Source organism: Spea bombifrons, chromosome 1, assembly GCF_027358695.1.
Source record: "Spea bombifrons isolate aSpeBom1 chromosome 1, aSpeBom1.2.pri, whole genome shotgun sequence".
Lineage (NCBI taxonomy): Eukaryota > Metazoa > Chordata > Amphibia > Anura > Pelobatidae > Spea > Spea bombifrons.
This window is the reverse complement of record NC_071087.1, coordinates 25,179,223-25,204,049: the sequence shown is the minus strand read 5'-3', so window position 1 is coordinate 25,204,049 and position 24,827 is coordinate 25,179,223. Positions and strand designations below refer to the sequence as shown.

The 24,827-nt window shown below is 42.3% G+C and overlaps 1 protein-coding gene across 1 annotated transcript; it reads left to right on the top strand.

Annotated features, from left to right (window-relative positions):
• The first annotated feature begins 1,422 nt into the window (after positions 1–1,422).
• Positions 1,423–20,116, top strand: FGL1 (fibrinogen like 1). The gene is made up of 8 exons (XM_053455186.1): positions 1,423–1,501; positions 3,820–3,890; positions 4,992–5,172; positions 5,921–6,080; positions 7,152–7,249; positions 7,570–7,658; positions 8,808–8,995; positions 19,675–20,116. The coding sequence occupies exons 2-8, from the start codon at positions 3,831–3,833 to the stop codon at positions 19,832–19,834; spliced, it is 936 nt and encodes a 311-aa protein (XP_053311161.1). The 5' UTR covers positions 1,423–1,501; positions 3,820–3,830; the 3' UTR covers positions 19,835–20,116.
• The last annotated feature ends 4,711 nt before the right edge of the window (positions 20,117–24,827 follow it).

Below are 24,827 nucleotides of genomic sequence, written 5' to 3'. Positions count from 1 at the left end.
TGAGGCCTAATAGCTGATTGCTTTCAGAAGATAAGAGAGCACCTAATGAATCTGCCCCCTTTAATGTGAATTGTAATGACGCCAGACTTCTAAGAGACCCTGAATTCTTAGCATGGGACAGTCTATTAATCTATTTATCTAGGCTTGAGAGTTTTTGTCACACAAATTTCAAGATAGTCTGGCTGTATGTTCCATAAAATAATATGGTTCAGCTTTAAATTTTGTAATTCCAGACATCAGCAAGAGTATTCTTTATCTATGTCTGATAAAAGGGGTAGTGTTATGTATTTTACCAAAACATTCATCTACTTGGGATATTAAACCCTTGTACCCACTGGTAGATCACTTGCACAGCAGTCTCCCCTTGAGGTCAATTGCCCTAATTTGATGTCTGACAAACCTTTGTAAGATCAGCATACCCCCAACATTTTTGGTGTCCAAAGTGGGACACCTGTGTTTAGGTAGTGGCAAGGGGAGGATGGGTCTTAGATGGGGGCAGGGTAGGAGACATGACTAACCGCCCACCAGCACAAGGTTTTTACAGCTCCCTAGGCCAGTCAGGGGAAATCAGAGCACCTGGTCAAATGGCCCATTCTCTTCATTGCCCACCAAATTGGGACAATGGAAGCAGCTCTGCCGGACAGTTTGACAGTGCTCGGAAATTTGTGAGGTATGCGTTTGCTATTGGCTTCCTTTGCTAGACCATTGTTGTCTGTTTGTGACTGCTGTTCTTGTCTTCCTCTGACTTTATCGACTTGCCCTTTTGTACCTGTGTTTTTATTACACCACATGGTTTCTAGACTCTGTTTAAGTACACGTCTGGCTCCTTTGGTACTGTGTTCTGCTCCCACATTCCATGTATGACCCTGGCTTGCATTGTGACTCTGATTTGTACTCTGCCGATTCCTTGGTGTTTCCTGCATTGACACCCTGTTACACCCTCATACACATGCAGATGGCACCCAATAGAAAACCTAAGATGTCTGCAGACGGCCATTTTCAGTAAGAGGCATAAGCTTTCAGCTGCTTTGCGCAGGGTCCTAGAGGTCCATCCCCGCACAAACACCCCACTCTAACCTAGCGAACCTGGTGAGAGAACTCTATTGTTCCTGTTGTTTGTAAAACAAAAATATTAAAACAAATTAAGAAAATAAAATAATTCTATGTCTGGTCCTTTAAGTACACAATGATATACTTAATAATGTGTGTGTATATGTGTATATGTATATATATATATATATATATACACACATTCAGGTACCTTTTACATTGTTATTCTGTTTATCTCCTGGCTTTATATACACACTTTTTTTGACATTTTTATATTTCCTCCATGTGATTGTAATTTTCACCATCACGTTATGAGTTCATATTGTCATGAGTCAGAGGCCAAGAATGTTTTGGATTTCACATACTGAATCCAGATATCGTCCAATGTTGCTAAATCTAAAGCACAGAGAAGAACTCTTTGGGAAGACAGGACAGTAAATTCTGCCCACAGGTAAGCCATGTTTTCTTTAAGCTTAGTAAACATGTGTCACGTTCAAGGATACATTGTTCAGACTTGTTTTCTTGTGTGTTTTACATAGACCAAAATTAATTAGAAAATATTTTGGCTCACAAAAATCTGTGGTGTACTTTCACCGTAATGTGCTGCAAATGTTAAAATCCAGTATGTACAGGGTGAGGAGCACGTTAAACAGGAAATTCCTGGGCGCATTGGTCTGAATACTTTACCAGTGAAATCCTGCAATCTTCGATCCCTGAAAAACATCTGACTACTTTATGAAAACTGATCTGTTTTCACAAAAGTCTGGGTTTAGTTCAGTTTAAAGAGTCGGACACACCTAAAAGTGTTTCAATTAGTCTTAAAGACCCAAAGTTAAATAAAGAGAACTAACATGCGAAGCAAAAGCCTGGGAAGTTGAAAATATGAATATTGCAAAACAAAATTGAAAGCATATGAACAAGTACAGAATTTCTAATCCTGTGATGATTACCAGATGGTATTGCTTCTTATTTGTAGTGATACCACATGAGGAGTAAAGCACTGTGCACAATTCAGTTCCCTGTGTTTACATGCTTTAACACTCATTCTAGGGCTCTGAAGTAGCAACTTTTATGTGTACACTAGGTGTGCATACTTCCCAACTATCTCACCAAGCTGCCCCACTGTTCTGCTTTTGCAAGGAGTGGGGTCATGGGCTGGTTGGGGAGATGTTCTGACCTCCCCTGACAGCAGGCCTAGGGAGCTGTAAAAATGATGGACGTCTGTGATTTTGTAGCACATACCTCAATCTTAGCTTCCACATGGCCACTTTGTGACTCTCTGAAGCTGATCGCCACAAGGTGGCTCTCCAGGTACGGTAGATAGGCAAGCCCTGCTTCTCCCTGCCTCTACCAACAAAAATGTTCCAGTTTGGACAACCAAAATGTTGGAAACTAAGCAATTACAATATTAGCACCAACAAGGTGGAAACTGACATTTTTAGCATGTGTTATTATACTACTGGACCTTTCTGCTGCTTTTGACACTGGGGACCACCCTCTTCTCCTTCTAACTCTTCACAATCTTGGTCTCTGGGACACTGCTCTCTCCTGTTTCCTACCTTTCTGAACATACGTTCAGTGTCTCCCTCTCCAGTAACACTTCCCCCCACCTCCCCTCATTCCAGATACTCCAAGGCTCAGTTGTAGGACCCCTTCTCTTCTCACTTCACACCATCTCACTTGGCAAACTCATCCCAACCTTTGGCCTTCAACTCCACCTGTATGCTGATGACACGCAAATCTATGTATCTTCTCTAAAACCCTCTTAGATAGTGTAGCTAACTGCCACATCCAGTCTGTATGAAAAAATCTTAAAAACATCTTAACAAACCTTGCCCCGCATTCATCCTTTCCTAACAGAAGATGCCACCAAGGCTTTTGTTCCTGGTTTCCCTCATACCCGTCTCATCCCCCATAAACTCTGCTGTCAGAGTTATCTTCCTCATCCATCGCTTTACTAACACCTCTCCTATCTCTTTACTGGCTGCCTGTTCTCAAATTTGTTTCCGAATCCTGAGTCTTACTTTCAAATATCCTCAGTGATTCCTCTACTTAGTTCTCCTCACTGATCTCCAAATACACTCTTACCCCGTGTCTCCACTGCTCCATTGCTCTCCATCTGTCATGTGCTCTGATTTCTAGTTTTCATGCACGCTTGCAAGATTACTCAAGAGCTGCCCCTATCCTTTGGAATGCCCTCCCCATCCTATCTGTCCTGCCTTTGGTCCTACAAATAATCCCTCAAGAACCACTTCTTTAAGGACGCTTAAAAAGTTATGTGTTAACGCCCTTCTTCTCATCTTCCTTTAGCTCACCTTTCCTTATCCCTCTCAGGCCCTTGGACAATCCCTATACTAGTGTGGCTGGTCAACACTAACACTAACATTAACAGTGTCACGTTTAGCTCTTGTATTACATACCTCTAGATTATAAGGTTGTTTGAGCAGAGCCCTCCTTAACTGTTGTTATTGGTCAAATCGTTATGTAATACACTACTTGATATGTCCTGCTTACCCATTGTACAATGCTGCAGAATAAAATAAATAATAACAATTTTGGGTTTTCAAGGAAAAATTACCAGACTTTCAAAATAAATATGTTTATTTGGAATTCTAAAAGTAAACAAAAAATAGTGGCTATTCACACTTGTACACCAAAATGTGAATTTTTGTATTTGGGATGGTGGGGGGTTGTTGATTACACTACAGTGAAACTGATCTATGCAATAGTCTTAACATTTTTATTAATGCACATTACATGTTTTCTTAGAATTTGTCAAGATGAAGAATTTCTGTTTCTCTTCATTTGGAATTATTACACTTTGCATCATTTGTGTAACAGTAAGTGGTTCGTAACAGTTCCTTTTTTAAAGCTTATTTAAAAAATTTAAATCCAAATCTGTTTTCAATCGAGATCAGCATACTGCTTATAAATATTTTATTGCTGAGAACATGCATCTTGTTGTTCTTGTTGGTAATATAGCACATTGCCGCCAAATGGACACAACTAGTATTTAGAAAGTTGGAGTTTAATTAATGTAAATTAAGATTCTTAACAATACCATACTAATGACTGGTGCGGGGATGGACCACCCAAGTGGTAGGAAAATGTCATTAGGACAATAAAGCTAATGACATATTAAGGTTTATATGGAAAGGTTTATTGAGATACTAGAGATGAGTGTTGTCTTGTTCACCGATCTCCTACAACCACTCACAGTCCCTTTTAAACTAATAGACCTTTAAGCAAATGCCCCTTCTGTGATGCCAAGCATTGACAGGCAGCCAGCAGGGCAAAGGAACAAATTAAGAGGTATTGAACAAGAGAAGCACATAATAATTTAAATATTTAGGAAAAATTGGAAAAAAACATCTAGGTGAAACAGCTCTTCTAACCCCTTTGTGACCAATGACGTAGGGGATACATCACAAGAAAAATGGTCCTAGAGGACCGAGGACGTATCCCCTACACATATGCCAGCCAGTGGTCTTACATGGTTTGGTATGATTGATATATATGGTTTATTTTGGTTTAAACTGTGGTGACTGGTTACTAATGGCAAATTGCCCCATGTTAAATGGATGATATCTATATACTATTAAATGGTTAATATCCAGGGCAATGGTTTTCAGTAAGTTTGAAACTAGATGGTAAAGGACTTATTGACCAGTATTGGAGGTCAAACCCAGTTATCCTTTTACAATGTCAGTTCACATTGTGCTGACTATGTAGCTGTACTGTGGCCATATATTACAATCCATAGATGAAGTAAAGACTTTTAAACACATTTATGGTGTTTTGTGTCTTTATTTATTTACCGATAAATTTACATACACTCCACAGCTCAATTTCCCGTTACATAGCGTAGGTCACTATTCATTCTCAAAGGCCAAGATGTATTTCTTCTGCATTCATTTGCTTCCATACCTTTCATTATATAGGCTCTGGACAACTGTCTGAAAGATCAGATACGACTGAAGGCTCAGGTGAGCCTCCTTGAGCACCAAGTGAAACTTCAGCAAATAAAAATCCAGAACCTGTTGCATGAGAAGGAGCTCCAGTTAATGGACCGAGGAGATGAACAACTTGTGATGGTTCTGGGAAACAGACGAAGCTATGCAGGTCAGAAAAGGCCTTATGATTTCATGACGTCTTGTAATCACGGATAACCATACCCCGAATTTCTGTTATTTCAAGGGCAAGAATATTTGTTCTGCTACAGCAGGAACATTGCAATGAGACAATTATCAAGGTCTCGTGGATGAATGTATCTAAGAAAATAATCAGGCTAGAAGGGTTTCATAGCTTTTCTCTGCTGACTTTTTCTGAAAGGTCAGGCCAATAAAACATATTGATACTAGTTGTTATGTCTTGTTAAATTGTACAGTGCTGAGGAATATGATTGTTATAAATATCAATGGCGTGCACTGTAAGCACACATTCAATATGTTTATTAAATGATAATGTGTGTTTAATAATCATGTATTGTTTTACACTTTTGTAGGAGTGAGTGTGTAGTCTAGCCAAGTAAATACATGACTGGCTGTGCTTAATTGGGAGCAATCGCTGTCACAAACGCAATAACCTTTGTTTGTCATTCAGTGTAATTGTTTAAGAATTGTCTATATTAAAAAATATTTTAATGGCAGCTAAAATCACCAGCAGCCATTGGCAGAGCCAGTGTTATCAATTACCTGTCCTGAAGTTCCCTAACCTCCTCCTTACTTCATCCTTATATAAGGCAGTCTAAACCGATCATCAGCAACTAAGCAGTAGGTGAGAGCCGTAACATATTGGGGAGGAAAAAAGTTACCTATATTCATGGTTTATATTTCAATATATTTGTAAATAATTGCATTTTCCCTTTCAGATTGTTCTGAAATTTATAACGCTGGCCACAAGTTGAGTGGTTTCTACAAGATAAAACCTGTTGAGAGTATCGAGCCATTCTCTGCCTTCTGCGACATGACTGAGGGAGGAGGCTGGACTGTTTTTCAGAGACGCTTCAACGGAAGAGAAGACTTCTATAGGTAAATCTGCCTGCTGGAGCACTGTTGACGGCTCATGCAACAAAAAATGTCCTTTGTTTTGTGAGCTGCATCAAGTAATACATCCGCAGGTGAAACACTGTGTCCGTCATTCAAATATGCCATGATTTCACAATGTTGGATTGGATTATAAACCAACCATGAGACCTTGTACCTGAAGTCTGCACACATACTCTGTTTTAAAGTGGGTTGTATTGTATTTGAGTTGTCTGTAATTCAAATTTTCACTTAAAACTATGATTAAAGTAGATTAAAACCTCACACCAGCCCAAAAGTGCCAAATGATTACAATTTCACAGCACATAAGAACCATTCGGCCCATCTAGTCTGCCCATTTTTCCTGATGTAAGGGGTTTAACCATCTATCGTCTTTGGTCAGGTCCTAAAGTGAGGAAAGCTTTATGTGTATCCCATGTCTGTTTAAAATCCCTACTACCCTCTGAGTAAAGTAGGACTTCCTTAAGTTACATCTAAGCCTCTGACCCTCTAGTTGTAGACCATGACCTCTTGTTCGAACATTGCTCCTCCTTTAAAACGTATTTAAATATTTCTATTGCATCCCCATCTCTCTTCTTTATTCCAAGCTGTACATAGTAATATCCTTTAACCTTTCCTGATAATTTCTGTCCGGCAAACTACTTACCATTTGTGTAGCTCTCCTCTGGACTCTCTCCAATGTGTCAATATCCTTCTGGAGATGTGGTCTCCAGAACTGTACGCAATACTCTAGTGAAATAGTCTCACAGTCATTTAGCCATGCACCTCTGATATATAATACCAAAAAATGAGAGCATCAAAACCGTTTTAATAATTAGTTGGGGAAACATACTTGTGCCATAGGAGGAGCCATTTTTTTTGCATGCTTTCCACAAGTGCATTCCCAATGTCCCACCGCCCGGACACTAACAACGACTACTATTGGAGTTAGTCCTCTGAAATATACTTTTAATCCTAATTCTCCACAAAAGAAGTAGGAAGTAGCATTTTTGCTGTGTCTTGTATTTTTGTTTCATGAAGAGTTTATGATGTCATATTGCCTTCTTTTCTGTGTAGGAACTGGACTGATTATAAGCAAGGATTTGGTGATTTTGCTTCTGCAAATGGAGAATACTGGCTAGGAAATGACCACCTGCACTATTTAACATTGCAAGGTAAAGGCTTTGGCCTAGTATTGGTATTTATCAACCCTGCCAACCCAATTCTGCACCATTCTGTATTCTCCACTCGATGGGACTTTAATTAGCCAACAGATGTGCTAACATTGTAACTTCCTAATATTTATAAAAACAGTTTTCTGACCACTGACTATACTTGGGCAATATACGGGCTAAACACAATCAAACCATCTACAGCAACAACAAAGAAAGTGAAAATAAAGAGAGCAAAACTGATACCAACCAATCAGTAACTCCAATTTTAGACTAAATGTATATTTTGAAAGAATTATAATTATTCTTTTGTTTGTCTCTAGGTGACTACACGCTGAGAATCGATTTGATAGATTTTGAAGGCCAGAGAAGATTTGCACAGTATAAGAGTTTCAGGGTTGGAGATGAACAGGTAGTAACACAGTCATGCGTTGTTGTTTTTCTGTGATAAAGGTTTGTTAAGGTCTGAGTTTTATATCAGGGAAACCAAGCAGGCTTGATGTGCAGAATCGTATCCATCGTCAAATTCTGTGTTGCTATGCCAGCCACCGGCTATGCTGTAAAAACTTGCCTACCACATCCTTCCATTGCCAAGAGGGCTATTAAATCCCCGGTAATGTTTCTGTGAGGCTGGGGTGTAAAGATCAGCACAATAAACGCCAATGAAGCAGAGCAGAGAAGACTACTAAAGCTACCGTCAAACCAGGACATGAAAGCTAACACTTTAATAATAGAAGGGAAAGAAAAAAGATAACTAAAAAACAGTGGGATAGGAGAAAAGAGAAAAGGAGGGAGAGCTGTAGTGCCATGGAGTGAGAAAGTATGGACATTGTTTACAGGTTTGCAGTAGATGCCTGAATGCCCAGCTTTCTAAGTCTCGGCAATCTCCCACATCATTTTTCACTTTAAAGAGGGAAATCCCATGGAAATATATTTCTGTGCTTGGGCATAAAATACGGTTCTGTGTATACTATAAGTCAGCACTGAAAAAGCAGGTTTTAACTAGCTTTCTTCTCAAAAACTTCCTTATAGAGCTGGAGGCTGTCATTGTTGACAGTGACTGATTATTTAGGTGATGATTTCTGTTAAACCACCACACTAAGCTGATTCTTTATGGCAATGCTAATAAAGTCTATTCCTCTATAGACTAATACTAGTCAGCGTGCCCGGCTGGGCAAATGACTGACTTGCAGCAGCCTGAAACATCATATTATGCAGAAACTAGTTAAAAATGGTTAAAAACTGTTAAAAACTTTAATTATTAGTAATTATGGAGAAAGTTCCCCTACTGTATATATGAATACATACTTTTTGTCTGAGGAAAGTAACTTTACATTCCTTAAATAAAAGTTGCATAACAATATTTCAATTCCAAGCCCTGTAGACCTTCTTCATGAACTGTTTGAATAGTTTGGTGATTCAGTGACCATTTGTAGATAAAAGCTTCGCTTCCAATGGCCCTAGAATGGCTTCCAGTGGTGGAAATGCTGCTTCCAAAATTGTGCCCATTTTTTGTGAATCTTAATATGTTTTCATAAATATTTATTTTCTATAATCCCAGAGCTCCTATCAAATGAGTTGTGGCGAGTATACAGGTACTGCTGGGGATTCGCTTTTGGGGGGGTTTAACCCTGAAGTTAAATGGTGGGCAAATCACAATGGCATGAAATTCAGCACCCTGGACAGAGACAATGACAACTATGAAGGAAACTGTGCCGAAGAGGACAAAGGCGGCTGGTGGTATAACAGGTGTGGTGATTTACTTACTCTGCTTCAAAGTGATGCGTAGAGAAGAGTATTTACGTGGTGTTTTAGCTCCTTTAGAAACCAAAAGAACACCCTTTTTTATTCAGCAGCAGAATGTGTGGTTTTTTTTAGTAAGTGCAGTTTTTAGCTAATGAATATTACAATGGCACAAATCGCCCAATTTAAATGGCTATAGCACCATTTAAACTGTTTATTAACACAAAAAGGGGTCTATCCATGAAGTGGAGGGCCAAAGGAGGTTCCTCCAGCAAAAAGGGATACGTTGCTCCCTTATAATGCACAAGTCAATAAGTGAGGAGAGAGAAGGGTTCTCTGGTTTAACTGTGCATTTTACAGGGTCATTATACAGGGTCATTATACAGGGTCATTATACAGGGTCATCCAATTTCTTGCTGCAGCAGAAACTCCCTTTTTAGTGCATAGTAAAGTAAATTAGTTGAAATTTCCCCGCAGACTCTCCTGTGAACTCTCCCTTTACTGAATAAACACCAGAGAATATGAATGGTACCTGCGCTAAGAATAGGATTAGCCAGCCATCTGGCACCTTTCATTGCTCAGTAATTAGATAAATGTAATGGTAACCCTCGGCCAGTGGAAGAGCAATGCAAAGAGGGAAAAGGCAGACCTGAGAGATACATGAAAAGCAATCAAATCAGGAGAGGAATAAAATCCCTTCGGCTACAGAATAGTGATGGGAAGTTCGGATCATTAAAGTGAATCGGATCATTTCGATTCGTTCACTGAAATGATCCGATTCATGATCCGGATCTTCGGATCACTCAGTGTGTCTGCACGGAGTTACTGTTTTCCAGTAACTCCGTGCAGGCACACTAACGATTGGCCCCGCCCCTTTTATTATGAATCCTCCCCCCTGCCTCCAGTGATGTCAATGAAGGCAGAGAGTCGTTCAAAGATTCGGATCTTACAGGGATCCGAATCTTACAGTGATCCGGATCACTGTAAGATCCGGATCATTGTAAGATCCGGATCATTGTAAGATCCGGATCTTTGAACGACTCTCTGCCTTCATTGGCATTCTAATCATTAAGAGAATGTCACCATACTGTTATAAATAAATATATTAATAATCACTGCCCCCAGGATTTACATTCCCCTTTACCTGCAACTGCACCTTAAGCTAACTTTATTAAATTAATTAAATTAACCCTCACCATTAAATTAACCCTAAACACCCCATCAACCATGACTGCCCTAAAATTAACCCTTAACACACCATCAACCATGACTGCCCCTAAAATTAACCCTTAACATCCCATTAAGCATAACTGCCCCAAATTAACCCTAAACACCCCATTAAGCATAACTGCCCCTAAATTAACCCTAAACACCCCGTTAAGCATAACTGCCCCCAAATTAACCCTAAACACCCCATTAAGCATAACTGCCCCCAAATTAACCCTAAACACCCCATTAAGCATAACTGCCCCCAAATTAACACTAAAGACCCCATTAAGCATAACTGCCCCTAAATTATCCTTAAACACCCCATTAAGCATAACTGCCCCCAAATTAACACTAAAGACCCCATCAACCATACCAATTTATTAGGTAATTTATCTGGAGTACATGCAATTAATTTAGGGGTAGTTATGGTTAATGGAGTATTTAGGGTTAATTTCAGGGGCCGTTATGGTTAATGGGGTCTTTAGGGTTAATTTCAGGGGCCGTTATGGTTAATGGGATCTTTACGGTTAATTTCAGGGGCAGTTATGGTTGATGGGGTATAAGGGTTAATTTTATGCTGATGACTGAGGGTTAATTTAATTAATTTAATAAAGTTAACTGTAGGTGCAGTTATAGGTAAAGGGGGGCAAACTCAGGGGAATCTAAATCCTGGGGGCAGTGTGAACATTATTAATGTATTTATTTATAAAAGTATGGTATCAGTAATATTCTCTGAATGATTCGAATCTCTGTAAGATTCGGATCCTTGTAAGATCCGGATCCCTGTAAGATTCGAATCATTCGACTCTTCGGTTCATTCGACTCTTCGGTTCATTCGACTCTTCGGTTCATTCGACTCTTCGGTTCTTTCGACTCTTCGGTTCATTCGACTCTTTGAACGACTCTCTGACTCTATGAGTCATCGTTCCTATGAGAATTAATGAGCTGTAACCTGACCCCAGAGTGCTCTGCAGATGACTCACAGCTCTAGGATCAGGTTACAGCTGCATGATGATTCACAGACTGAATCGCTACAAACGAATCGTTCAGTCTAGTGAACCGACTCATCCGGATCACTAAAAAGAACCGGATCAAATGAACGATTCGTTCATGATCCGGACATCACTACTACAGAAAGGGGAGCTGAAAGTGGTTACCAGGTCGGTTCTGGCATCCCAGACTGGAAAGTGATCAGGGCCGGACTGGCCCACCGGGATACCGGGAAATTTCCCGGTGGGCCGGAAGGTCCGGGGGCTGGGCGGCCATGAAGACAGCCGCTGAGCTGCCCCCCAGGCTGCCCGAAATCTAATCAAAGCGGCCGCTGGGTGCTGATGCGGCCGGCCGGCATCAGCACCCAGCGGCCGTGTGCGATGGCCGTCTACTGATGGGAGCAGTGTGAGGGGTGAAAGCTCCGCCCCCTCGCACTGACCTTTCACCCCTCACGCTGCTCCCATCACTATGCAGCCATCAGATTGCTGGGAATGTAATCTGAACGGCCGGTGCGTGCTGATGCCCCCGGCCGCCTCTGCTTTAATACTTTTTTTTTTTACTTTATATGGCGAGCCGATCCAGCTTACCATATAAATAAAAAAAAAAAAAGTGTTAAAGTAGCTCCGGCCGGCGGCATCAGCACGCACCGGCCGTTCAGATTACATTCCCAGCAGTCTGATGGCTGCATAGTGATGGGAGCCGCGTGAAGTGGAAGCTCCGCCCCCTCGCACTGCTGCAGCACCGGATGTCAGTGGCATCCTGTCAGCATAGAGGAGAACAGTGTGCAGCTACCAGGAAGTCAAGAGAAGTAGAAGGTGAGTAAAGTAATGTATTTTTTGTACTGTATAATGTCTTTTGTATTTGTTAAAAACAAAAAAAATCGGCATGTGTGTGTATGTAAGTGTGTCCCCCTATATGCCACTCTGCCTCCAGAAATGCCTTATATCCCCCTATATGCCACTCTGTCCCATGATATGCCTTTTAACCCCCTATATGCCAGAGTTGCATATAGGGGTATAAGGCATTTCTGGATGCAGAGTGGCATAAAGGGGGTTAAAAGGTATATCATGGGGCAGAGGAGCATACAGGGCCGGACTGGCCCACCGGGATACCGGGAAATTTCCCGGTGGGCCGGAAGGTCCGTGGGCTGGGACCAGGGGCAATTGCCCCCCAGGCTGCCCGAAATCTAATCTGAGCGGCCGCTGGGTGCTGATGCGGCCGGCGCTACTATAATACTTTTTTCTTAATTTAATATGGCAAGCTGGTCCGGCTTGCCATATTAAATTTTAAAAATGTATTACAGTATCGCCGGCCGACCGCATCGGCACCCAGCAGCCGTGTGCGATGGCCGCCTAGTGATGGGAGCAGCGTGAGGGGTGAAAGCTCCGCCCCCTCGCACTGACCTTTCACCCCTCACGCTGCTCCCATCACTATGCGGCTGTCAGATTGCTGGGAATGTAATCTGAACGGCCGGTGCGTGCTGATGCCGCCGGCCGGCTCTGCTTTAATACTTTTTTTTTTACTTTATATGGCGAGCCGATCCTGCTTACCATATAAATAAAAAAAAAAGTGTTAAAGTAGCTCCGGCCGGGGGCATCAGCACGCACCGGCCGTTCAGATTACATTCCCAGCAGTCCGATGGCTGCATAGTGATGGGAGCAGCGTGAGGTGGAAGCTCCGCCCCCTCGCACTCAGACTGCTGCAGCACCGGATGTCAGGTCAGTGAAGAGAAGTAGAAGGTGAGTAAAGTAATGTATTTTTTTGTACAAAATGTATAATATTTTTTTGAATGTGTTTTCAGCATGTGTGTGTATGTAAGTGTATCCCCCTATATGCCACTCTGCCTCCAGAAATGCCTTTTACCCCCCTATATGCCACTCTGTCCCATGACATGCCTTTTAACCCCCTATATGCCAGAGTGGCATATATATGGGTATAAGGCATTTCTGGATGCAGAGTGACATATAGGGGATTAAAAGGCATATGATGGGACAGAGTGGCATATAGGGGGCATAAGGCTTTTTTGGAGGTAGAGTGCCCCATGATATGCCTTTTAACCCCCTTTATGCCACTCTGCCTCCAGAAATGCCTTATACCCATATATGCCACTCTGTCCCATGATATGCCTTCTAACCCCCTATATGCCACTCTGCCATATAGGGGGTTAAAAGGCATATCATGGGACAGAGTGGCATATAGGGGTATAAGGCATTTCTGGATGCAGAGTGACACATAGGAGGTCAAAAGGCATATCTGGAGGTATAGTGGCAAAAAGGGGGTTAAAGGTATATCACGGGGCAGAGGGGCATATAAGAGGGTTGAGGCATATCAGGGAGGCAGAGTGGCATATGGGGGTTAAAAGGCATATCATGGGACAGAGTGGCATATAGGGGGGCATAAGGCTTTTCTGGAGGCAGAGTGCCCCATGATATGCCTTTTAACCCCCTTTATGCCACTCTGCCTCCAGAAATGCCTTATACCCCCCTATATGCCACTCTGTCCCATGATATGCCTTTTAACCCCCTATATGGCAGAGTGGCATATAGGAGGTTAGAAGGCATATCATGAGACAGAGTGGCATATAGGGGTATAAGGCATTTCTGGATGCAGAGTGACATAGAGGAGGTCAAAAGGCATATCTGGAGGTATAGTGGCAAAAGGGGGGGTTAAAAGGCATATCACGGGGCAGATGGGCATATAGGAGGATTGAAGCATATCAGGGAGGCAGAGTGGCATATAAGGGATTAAAAGGCATATCATGGGGCAGAGTGGCATATAGGAGGGTATAAAGCATATCGGGGAGGCAGAGTGGCATATAGGAGGGCATAAGGCTTTTCTGGAGGCAGAGTGCCCCATGATATGCCTTTTAACCCCCTTTTTGCCACTCTGCCTCCAGGAATGCCTTATACCCCCTATATGCCGCTCTGTCCCATGATATGCCTTTTGACCCCTATATGGCAGAGTGGCATACAGGGGGTTAAAAGGCATATCATGGGACAGAGTGGCATATAGGGGGTATAAGGCATTTCTGGAGGCAGAGTGGCATATAGGGGGTTAGAAGGCATATCAGGGGGGCAGAGTGGCAAGCCTGGGGGCAGATGTGCATAACTCGGGGGTAGGTTGGCAAATAAAAGGAAAAAAAACCAAACATGTCTCAATCATAGCTTATATTAAATATGAAAAAAATAGTCTACATGAATTAATAAAGAAACAAAAGTTTCTTACCAGAATATCGTGAAGAATAATGTGATCACTGTTTTGTTCCACTGAACTTTTTCATCTAAAATGTTCGCTGTAGCAAATGTTTTGATCCCATTATGTGTAATGTATTTCATTTATTAGGGCCTTTTAAAACTTTTGCTTTCTGGCATTTTAATACAAATAATGAGATAAAAAGAATGGCGAATAGTGTGAGTCGGGTATGTATAAGGGGTGCGTGTGGTTAAAGAGCGCGACCGTGAGATAAACTATATGGGGCTGGTCTCCAAATTTTTCCAGGGCTGCTTTTCAGTCCCAGTCCGGCCCTGGGAGCATATAGTAGGGTATAAAGCATATCGGGGAGGCAGAGTGGCATATAGGGGGCATAAGGCTTTTCTGGAGGCAGAGTGCCCCATGATATGCCTTTTAACCCCCTTCATGCCACTCTGCCTCCAGAAATGCCTTATACCCCCTATATGCCACTCTGTCCCATGATATGCCTTTTAACCCCCTATATGCCAGAGTGGCATATAGGGGTATAAGGCATTTCTGGATGCAGAGTGACATATAGGGGGTCAACAGCATATCTGGAGGCAGAGTGGCATAACGGGAGTTAAAAGGGATGTCATGGGGCAGAGGGGCATATAGGAGGGTATAAAGGATTATGGGGGAGGCAGAGGAGCATATAGGAGGGTATAAAGCATATCGGGGAGGCAGAGTGGCATATAGGGGGCATAAGGCTTTTCTGGAGGCAGAGTGCCCCATGATATGCCTTTTAACCCCCTTTATGTCACTCTGCCTCCAGAAATGCCTTATACCCCCCTATATGCCACTCTGTCCCATGATATGCCTTTTAACCCCCTATATGGCAGAGTGGCATATAGGGGGTTAGAAGGCATATCATGGGACAGAGTGGCATTTAGGGGTATAAGGCATTTCTGGATGCAGAGTGACATATAGGGGGTCAAAAGGCATATCTGGAGGTGGAGTGGCAAAAAGGGGGTTAAAAGGCATATCACAGGGCAGAGGGGCATATAGGAGGGTTGGGGCATATCAGGGAGGCAGAGTGGCATATGGGGGGGTATAAGGCATTTCTGGAGGCAGAGTGACATAGGGAGCAAAAGGCATTTCTGGAGGCAGAGTGGCATATAGGGGATTAAAAGGCATATGGGGCAGAGTGGCATATAGGAGGGTATAAAGGCAGAGTGGCATATAGGGGGGCATAAGGCTTTTCTGGAGGCAGAGTGCCCCATGATATGCCTTTTAACCCCCTCCATGCCACTCTGCCTCCAGGAATGCCTTATACCCACTATATGCCACTCTGTCCCATGATATGCCTTTTAATCCCCTATATGGCAGAGTGGCATATAGGGGGTTAGAAGGCATATCATGGGACAGAGTGGCATATAGGGTATAAGGCATTTCTGGATGCAGAATGGCATATAGGGGGTTAGAAGGCATATCAGGGGGCAGAGTGGCAAGCCTGGGAGCAGAGGTGCATAACTCGGGGGTAGGTTGTCAAATGAAAGGAAATAAAAACCAAACATGTCTCAATCATAGCTTTTATTAAATATGGAAAAAAATAGTCTACATGAATTAATAAAGAAATAAAAGTTTCTTACCAGAATATCGTGAAGAATAATGTGATCAGTGTTTTGTTCCACTGAATAAAATGGAACTCTTTCGTCTAAAAATGTTTGCAGTAGTAAATGTTTTGATCCCATTATGTGTAATGTATTTCATTTATTAGGGCCTTTTAACACTTTTGCTTTCTGGCATTTTAATACAAATAATGAGATAAAAAGAATAGCACATAGTGTGACTCGGGTATGTATAAGGGGTGCGTGTGGGTATAAGAGCTTCACCGTGAGATAAACTATATGGGGCTGGTCTCCAAATTTTTCCAGGGCTGCTTTTCAGTCCCAGTCCGGCCCTGCCGGGAAATTTCCCGGTGGGCCGGAAGGTCCGGGGGCTGGGCGGCCATGAAGACAGCCGCTGAGCTGCCCCCCCAGGCTGCCCGAAATCTAATCAAAGCGGCCGCTGGGTGCTGATGCGGCCGGCCGGCATCAGCACCCAGCGGCCGTGTGCGATGGCCGTCTACTGATGGGAGCAGTGTGAGGGGTGAAAGCTCCGCCCCCTCACGCTGCTCCCATCACTATGCAGCCATCAGATTGCTGGGAATGTAATCTGAACGGCCGGTGCGTGCTGATGCCCCCGGCCGCCTCTGCTTTAATACTTTTTTTTTTTACTTTATATGGCGAGCCGATCCAGCTTACCATATAAATAAAAAAAAAAAAGTGTTAAAGTAGCTCCGGCCGGCGGCATCAGCACGCACCGGCCGTTCAGATTACATTCCCAGCAGTCTGATGGCTGCATAGTGATGGGAGCCGCGTGAAGTGGAAGCTCCGCCCCCTCGCACTGCTGCAGCACCGGATGTCAGTGGCATCCTGTCAGCATAGAGGAGAACAGTGTGCAGCTACCAGGAAGTCAAGAGAAGTAGAAGGTGAGTAAAGTAATGTATTTTTTGTACTGTATAATGTCTTTTGTATTTGTTAAAAACAAAAAAAATCGGCATGTGTGTGTATGTAAGTGTGTCCCCCTATATGCCACTCTGCCTCCAGAAATGCCTTATATCCCCCTATATGCCACTCTGTCCCATGATATGCCTTTTAACCCCCTATATGCCAGAGTTGCATATAGGGGTATAAGGCATTTCTGGATGCAGAGTGGCATAAAGGGGGTTAAAAGGTATATCATGGGGCAGAGGAGCATATAGTAGGGTATAAAGCATATCGGGGAGGCAGAGTGGCATATAGGGGGCATAAGGCTTTTCTGGAGGCAGAGTGCCCCATGATATGCCTTTTAACCCCCTTCATGCCACTCTGCCTCCAGAAATGCCTTATACCCCCTATATGCCACTCTGTCCCATGATATGCCTTTTAACCCCCTATATGCCAGAGTGGCATATAGGGGTATAAGGCATTTCTGGATGCAGAGTGACATATAGGGGGTCAACAGCATATCTGGAGGCAGAGTGGCATAACGGGAGTTAAAAGGGATGTCATGGGGCAGAGGGGCATATAGGAGGGTATAAAGGATTATGGGGGAGGCAGAGGAGCATATAGGAGGGTATAAAGCATATCGGGGAGGCAGAGTGGCATATAGGGGGCATAAGGCTTTTCTGGAGGCAGAGTGCCCCATGATATGCCTTTTAACCCCCTTTATGCCACTCTGCCTCCAGAAATGCCTTATACCCCCCTATATGCCACTCTGTCCCATGATATGCCTTTTAACCCCCTATATGGCAGAGTGGCATATAGGGGGTTAGAAGGCATATCATGGGACAGAGTGGCATTTAGGGGTATAAGGCATTTCTGGATGCAGAGTGACATATAGGGGGTCAAAAGGCATATCTGGAGGTGGAGTGGCAAAAAGGGGGTTAAAAGGCATATCACGGGGCAGAGGGGCATATAGGAGGGTTGGGGCATATCAGGGAGGCAGAGTGGCATATGGGGGGGTATAAGGCATTTCTGGAGGCAGAGTGACATAGGGAGCAAAAGGCATTTCTGGAGGCAGAGTGGCATATAGGGGATTAAAAGGCATATTATGGGGCAGAGTGGCATATAGGAGGGTATAAAGGCAGAGTGGCATATAGGGGGGCATAAGGCTTTTCTGGAGGCAGAGTGCCCCATGATATGCCTTTTAACCCCCTCCATGCCACTCTGCCTCCAGGAATGCCTTATACCCACTATATGCCACTCTGTCCCATGATATGCCTTTTAATCCCCTATATGGCAGAGTGGCATATAGGGGGTTAGAAGGCATATCATGGGACAGAGTGGCATATAGGGTATAAGGCATTTCTGGATGCAGAATGGCATATAGGGGGTTAGAAGGCATATCAGGGGGCAGAGTGGCAAGCCTGGGAGCAGAGGTGCATAACTCGGGGGTAGGTTGTCAAATGAAAGGAAATAAAAACCAAACATGTCTCAATCATAGCTTTTATTAAATATGGAAAAAAATAGTCTACATGAATTAATAAAGAAATAAAAGTTTCTTACCAGAATATCGTGAAGAATAATGTGATCAGTGTTTTGTTCCACTGAATAAAATGGAACTCTTTCATCTAAAAATGTTTGCAGTAGTAAATGTTTTGATCCCATTATGTGTAATGTATTTCATTTATTAGGGCCTTTTAACACTTTTGCTTTCTGGCATTTTAATACAAATAATGAGATAAAAAGAATAGCACATAGTGTGACTCGGGTGTGTATAAGGGGTGCGTGTGGGTATAAGAGCTTCACCGTGAGATAAACTATATGGGGCTGGTCTCCAAATTTTTCCAGGGCTGCTTTTCAGTCCCAGTCCGGCCCTGAAAGTGATTGCACAGAACACATTGGCCACTAGGTTGCTAGCTGAAGAAGTCTGGAAATTAGAAAAAGCCCAGGCAAGTAGTGATCCACAGCACAGGAGTCGTTGCTCAAAAAGTAGCATTTGCTGTTCAGCCATGTGCTGCTACTTACCATAGGCTGCATTTCTGTAACAATCTGTAATCTATGCTATGAACGAAAGTGATCTGCTTCTGAAAGTGTACCTGAAAGATTTACACTGGGGTGGCAGTAGGTGGGAGTTTGAAAACCATGCAGCTTTTCATGGAAAATGAAACAATGAGTTTATAACGGTAAACTTAACTTATGGATATTTTATAAAAAAATGTAAGGTTGCAGCTTCAGCAAAAGTGCATCTGTCCATAACAGTATGGCTCCTTCTTACATTACCATGGCCATTAACCCTTTATAAACACACAGATAACCAGATAAACAAGCTAGAGCCCTCCCTATGATAAAATAATATACATCCCATTCCTGCGAATGCCAGGTTCTCTTACTGGCCCAAGATTGCACGAGAATGCACAAGGAAAGCTGACCAGGAGAATATAGAGTAACCAAGTTCCCTGCATAAAATAATACCAATAATAATTGATGTATATGGTACTGTCATATCCCGCAATATTGTACAATGGGTAGACAGGACATAACAAGTAGTACGTCAAATAACAATATGCAATTTACAGAAACAAATGGTGAGGAGGGCCCTGCCCAAAATGTAGACAGAGTTCTCTGTGTTTGCCAACACATCCATGGTCAATGGTAAATATGATAAATGGGAGATTATCACAATCCGAAAACATACTATCAATGATGTTTGTATATTCTCATGTTAAAATTGTCAGTAAGTTGCTTTGATATTATCGTATGCAATATGTTTATTTAATGTCCCCCCCACAGGTGTCACTCGGCTAACCTAAATGGTTTGTACTACAAAGGACCCTACACATCTAATACAGACAATGGGATTGTTTGGTACACATGGCATGGATGGTGGTATTCTCTGAAATCGGTCACGATGAAGATTAGACCTGCAGAGTTTGAGCCAAATGCCATCTAGATAATGCATTCACTTCACTTCTCATTCTTTTACTGTGAATTTAATTCAGGAACCATGTTCAAATAACATTTATAATAATGTTTATGAGAATCGTGTTCTTGCACTTTAGAGTATATAACAACCTGCTATTATGCAAATCTCAAAACCCACTCTGTGGGGATTAAGAAATGATCTGGGTCACGTAATTAAAGTTAAATGTAAAATAATTTGAACAGTTTACAAATGTAACATATTGATGTTTACACAAAGAAACATATATAAAGCATTAAACTGTAAAACTGATGAAGCGTGGACTCAGTGGCTGTAGGGTGCAAGTGCTCTTCAACTATACTAATGGTTAATATTAAGAGAAATGCTGGGGAAATTCTTGGTCAATGTGAATGGCTCTAGTTCTATTGAAGAAGAGCATATTCTGATTTGTGGTAAATATTGAACAATACGAGTTATAATATAGCCATAGTTGCTTATTTGTGGGATTACAAAGTGTTCATTGTGCCAAAATTAATGGAAGAGCATTGACTTTAAAATAACACATTTACCCCTTTATGATCAGGGCTATTGCCGCAAAGATCAGATAGCAAAGTGATTTGTTGTGACACTAATTTATAGTGCCCAAACACATATTTTTCAGGACACATGTTTCTTTATATATATGTAGCCCACCATTTAGTCTGAATTAAACATTACAAACTTAAAAACAATAAAAAAAAAACGTTTTCACAGTTTTGGCATATGATCTTTATGTATTTTGGAAATAACAGAGCAAACTCTACAAAGAGCACATCACTTAAGCCGTAGATTTGTCTAATTGTATTCTGGCACCGTCACAGAATCCAAAACTGCCGTACAAAAGTAAGTAGACAGCCTGTGACCTTCACAACGATCATTTTGTCACTTCTCATGCAGCCACTTTTTTGTCACCACCATCTCTTCAAAATATAAGGCAAATAAATTATACAGCACAAGTCAGCACAGCAAAGGTATCAAAGCGTAAAGAAAAAATAAGAGAAAGGGATTAAATTATTTTATTATGACAAACTTGCTTTGCATGTGCTACCAAGTATCCAGATTACTTGGACACACTTGACCTGGCAACATTCCTGTTGGCATTTGGAGATCGGCTTCTGTTGCCATGTGGACCTTGGCACTGGGAGTCACACCAGTTTGTGGCAAATACCGAGTTGCACCATGTACATTGTTTAGAGAAAGATGTTATATGCTGTCCTTTTTTAGGATGGCATAGAATGCCCAGGTGCCTCAAGGAGGTTAAAACTCCAGAACACAATGCAAATGTCATATTGGGACAAGAAGCTGATTTGTTCCATTTAAGTTATGTTAAAAACCATGATTCAGATGGGCAACCACTATCAGCAATTTTTACAGACTACAAAATAGTTAGTGGTCAGGCCAGGGCTTTACCAACTTCCTGCAATTAAATTGATGATAAACAAATATAGCACTTCAGTAACACGGACAGTGTACAAGAAACAATGCTTGATCTATGTAAAGCTAAAGTAAAGCTGTCCCTATTACTAGAACCCTGCCCCCTGTTAAACACTTGCTAACACATGAGAGAGCCTCATGGTGGCACCATCCACCAGCTCAAGGTCCTAGTATTATGATGATGAACAGGCAAGGTTGGAGTCCAGTAGCCAGTTCACAAACATAATACAAGCTGTGGCTAATGGGTAGGAGAAGGCAGCAGTAGTCAAAATAAGCCGTGATCAGTGGGTAGGAGAAGGCAGTGGTAGTCAGGGAGCTGGGGTCAGTGGATTGCAGTCAGGCAAGTCAAGTTTAATACATGACTTGAAGACAATGGATTACTGGGTGCAAATAACCACAATAATCTGACAATGCAGTAAATTGTATTTATAGGTTGTTGGCTGACAAGGCACAGCTGGGAGGCGGTTAAGTAGTTGTCAAGGCTTTTGACATCAGAACTGGGGGGTGAAAATAGCAAATCAGTATACCCAGTTCCTGACACAGAGTTAGCCACCTACCTTATCTGGTAGTGCAAAGTTACCGTAAACAGAAAACAACCAATTGTGTTGTTTAATCCAAATCCCCACATTCAGTAAACATCAATTAATAGTAAATATATTATGCTATCTGTTCAAGCACAATGCCCCATGAAATATCACTATATATTTTGATATATAAATAAATATATCACTATATATTTTGATTGTCAAGATCTTTTTGACGTGGGAAAATATATGAACTGTTCCAGACAATTGTATTCTGATTATACATGTTGGAATGTCTTGAATTATTATGCATGTTTAAGCATGTCTGGAGCTGGAGAACCCTATGGCAAGATTCTGGTACCGCACTGCTGTTCTTGTGCTTTAAAGTAACATCACTAAGCTTCAAAATGAGAAAACATTTTATACATGAACACTCACCACAGGTCCCTGGGCCCCACATTCTCCAAGTACCCACACTTTAGGCTCCTGTTTCTCCCCTCTCCCCCTATCCAACTCAGCAACTGATTTTCTTTCCTCCATACCAAGCCCTTGTTCATGCCCTCCATCCATCTGTTGGATGCAGTTGGCCGGTTGGTACCCCTTTTGTCCTGCCTTAACAATGCCCTCATTTAACATGTATGAGGTGGGTAGGACCTTAAAACATAAAATGTATCTAAACACTAAAAGCAAAAACGCTGGGGGGTTAAGTGAAGTCACAGAACAATGAATCTTATTACCTCTGGATTCAACTCCAGATTTAGATGAAGGGGATTAGATCGCAGCAATGATGTTCCTCCAACCTCACTGGATATCACTTTTGAGTCTCATGGGAGAAAAACATGAGATCAGTTTCCAGTTATCGCCTGTGTGTGTATGCGTACAACATTCTACCGAGTGTTTGAGATACAATAAAGAAATTAGAATGACTAGTGAGGACAGCACCCAAAGAACAAGCCAAAACATTGGAGGTTTCCTGGGTATTCCGAGCCTGTGTGTGTCACATGTCTTGTATGAGAAGTTCATATAACTGTGTAAAACTTACCAAACTCACCCAGGGACATATCCTGGCCTATGCTGACTAGGCCTAGGGCGGCAGGTCCAGTGTGTTCTCAGTCCCCCATCTTCAAAACCGGGAGCAAATTGCCCTCTTGGGCGTTCAAGCTCCTCGATGTCCCGCTGCTCAATGGGCCAGTACCCAACTAGCCCTTTTACACTATACAGACTCCATAGCGCTCTGTATCTTAGGGCCATGGCGTGCCCTTTAATGCGGAAAACATTGACCGGGGAAGGGGCCCTAAGGCACCATGGAAGGTAAATACATCTCTAAACTCACCTGTTATAATTTAACTTCTGAGAAAAGCACTTTATTACAGATAATTGCAGACAGACAAAGGAAAATGTAATTCCAAGAAACGTAACTGTCAGAAGCAAATAAAGTGGCAATAATACTTACATTTTTCAAGGAATTATTAAAGCAAGTATTTCCTTCACAGATCCCAATCTTAACAGTGTCAGTAATTTGAAAAAAAAAATGTTAACTTTGGCTTAAATGCCCCACAAATTTTGAGAAGACAAAGTTGTTTTCTCTGGGTGACAGGCAGGGCCGGCCGAAGACTTAACGCCGCCTGGGGCGAAGTTTAAAACATGCGGGGGGGGGGCATTTTAAACTTCGCAGACGCCATAACCCCCCCCCCGGTACTTACGTTTAAACAGTCCTGCGGCGAGTCTCCCTGCTCTGCCACGGTGCCGGCTTGTAATGCTGAGCGCCGGAAATTAACGTCACTTCCGGCGCTCTGCATTAAAAGCCGGCACCGGGACCGAACAGGGAGACTCGCCGCAGAGGAGAGAGAGAGAGGGGCGCCGAGCGGGTAAGCGAAAACCACTCGGTGCCCCTCTCTCTCTCCTCCGCTTCAAAAAAAACCAACAAAAAAGTGCTTGGGGCGGCAAAGTGCCGCCCCATTATAGGGCCGGCCCTGGTGACAGGCACGACCTGTAGTGGCATGATGTGATTTTTACCAAGATTTGCATAGAGCAGGGTTTTTTTTGAGCCAAAACCAAGCAATATTATTCCCCTGATCTCAACCAAACAGCTCACATCCCCAGTGAGCAACTACAGCCCATCCGCTGTCAGTCGTGGCGGGACAGAAAGTAAGATGTACAGAGCTCTGAAAAAGTATTTGCCCCTTCACAATCTCTTCTATTTTTGCATATTTCTCACATTTAAATGTTTCACATCATCAAACTAATTTTAATATAACACAAAGACAACTTGTGTAAACCTATAAAAATGCACCTATTACACGATCATTTCATTTATTGAAGGTAAAGAGTTAACCAAATGTGAAAAAGTAATTGCCCCCTCAACTTTTGTTTCTCATCTGCTCTTGAATCTCTGTATATAGCGGCATCGTTTGCTGCTTTTTGAGACCTTTTAGCTGAGTTCACTTTGGAAGACCATCCATTTAATTGATGTTTAGGTTTAACAGGACTGTCGGTGATCATGCCTGAGTGTATCTAGTGAAACTGAACCCAATTAGCAATTACATTTAGTTAATTGGTTGCTTTAAAGGTATAATGACATAATTTCACATAGGGCCTGGTAGCATCACATAGCTTTCATCCTGATCCTTCTATACATTAATCCATTTACAAACTGCATTTTGTGCTTATTCTGGTTATCTTTGTCTAAAATGAGTTGGATGATCTGACACATTTAAGTAGAACAAAAATCCAGAAATAGAAGAAATCAGGAAGGGGGGCAAATACTTTTTCTCTGCAAAGTATTTCAGTAGATACACCTCGTTTTCTGAAAACACCTACTGGACAACAAAAAATGTTTCAGCATGAGTGTTTCTTAAATAGGAGACACAGTGTCCGTGTGCCATAACTTTAAAGCTCCTAAATGTTGCATCACATCGATTCCTTGCGCTTGTTGCTAAAGCTGTTGAAACCAAGCATAGAATTTCACGGCAGATAAAAACCGTCTAATCTGCCCATTTGTTCCTGATGCAGATTCTCAGACCTTA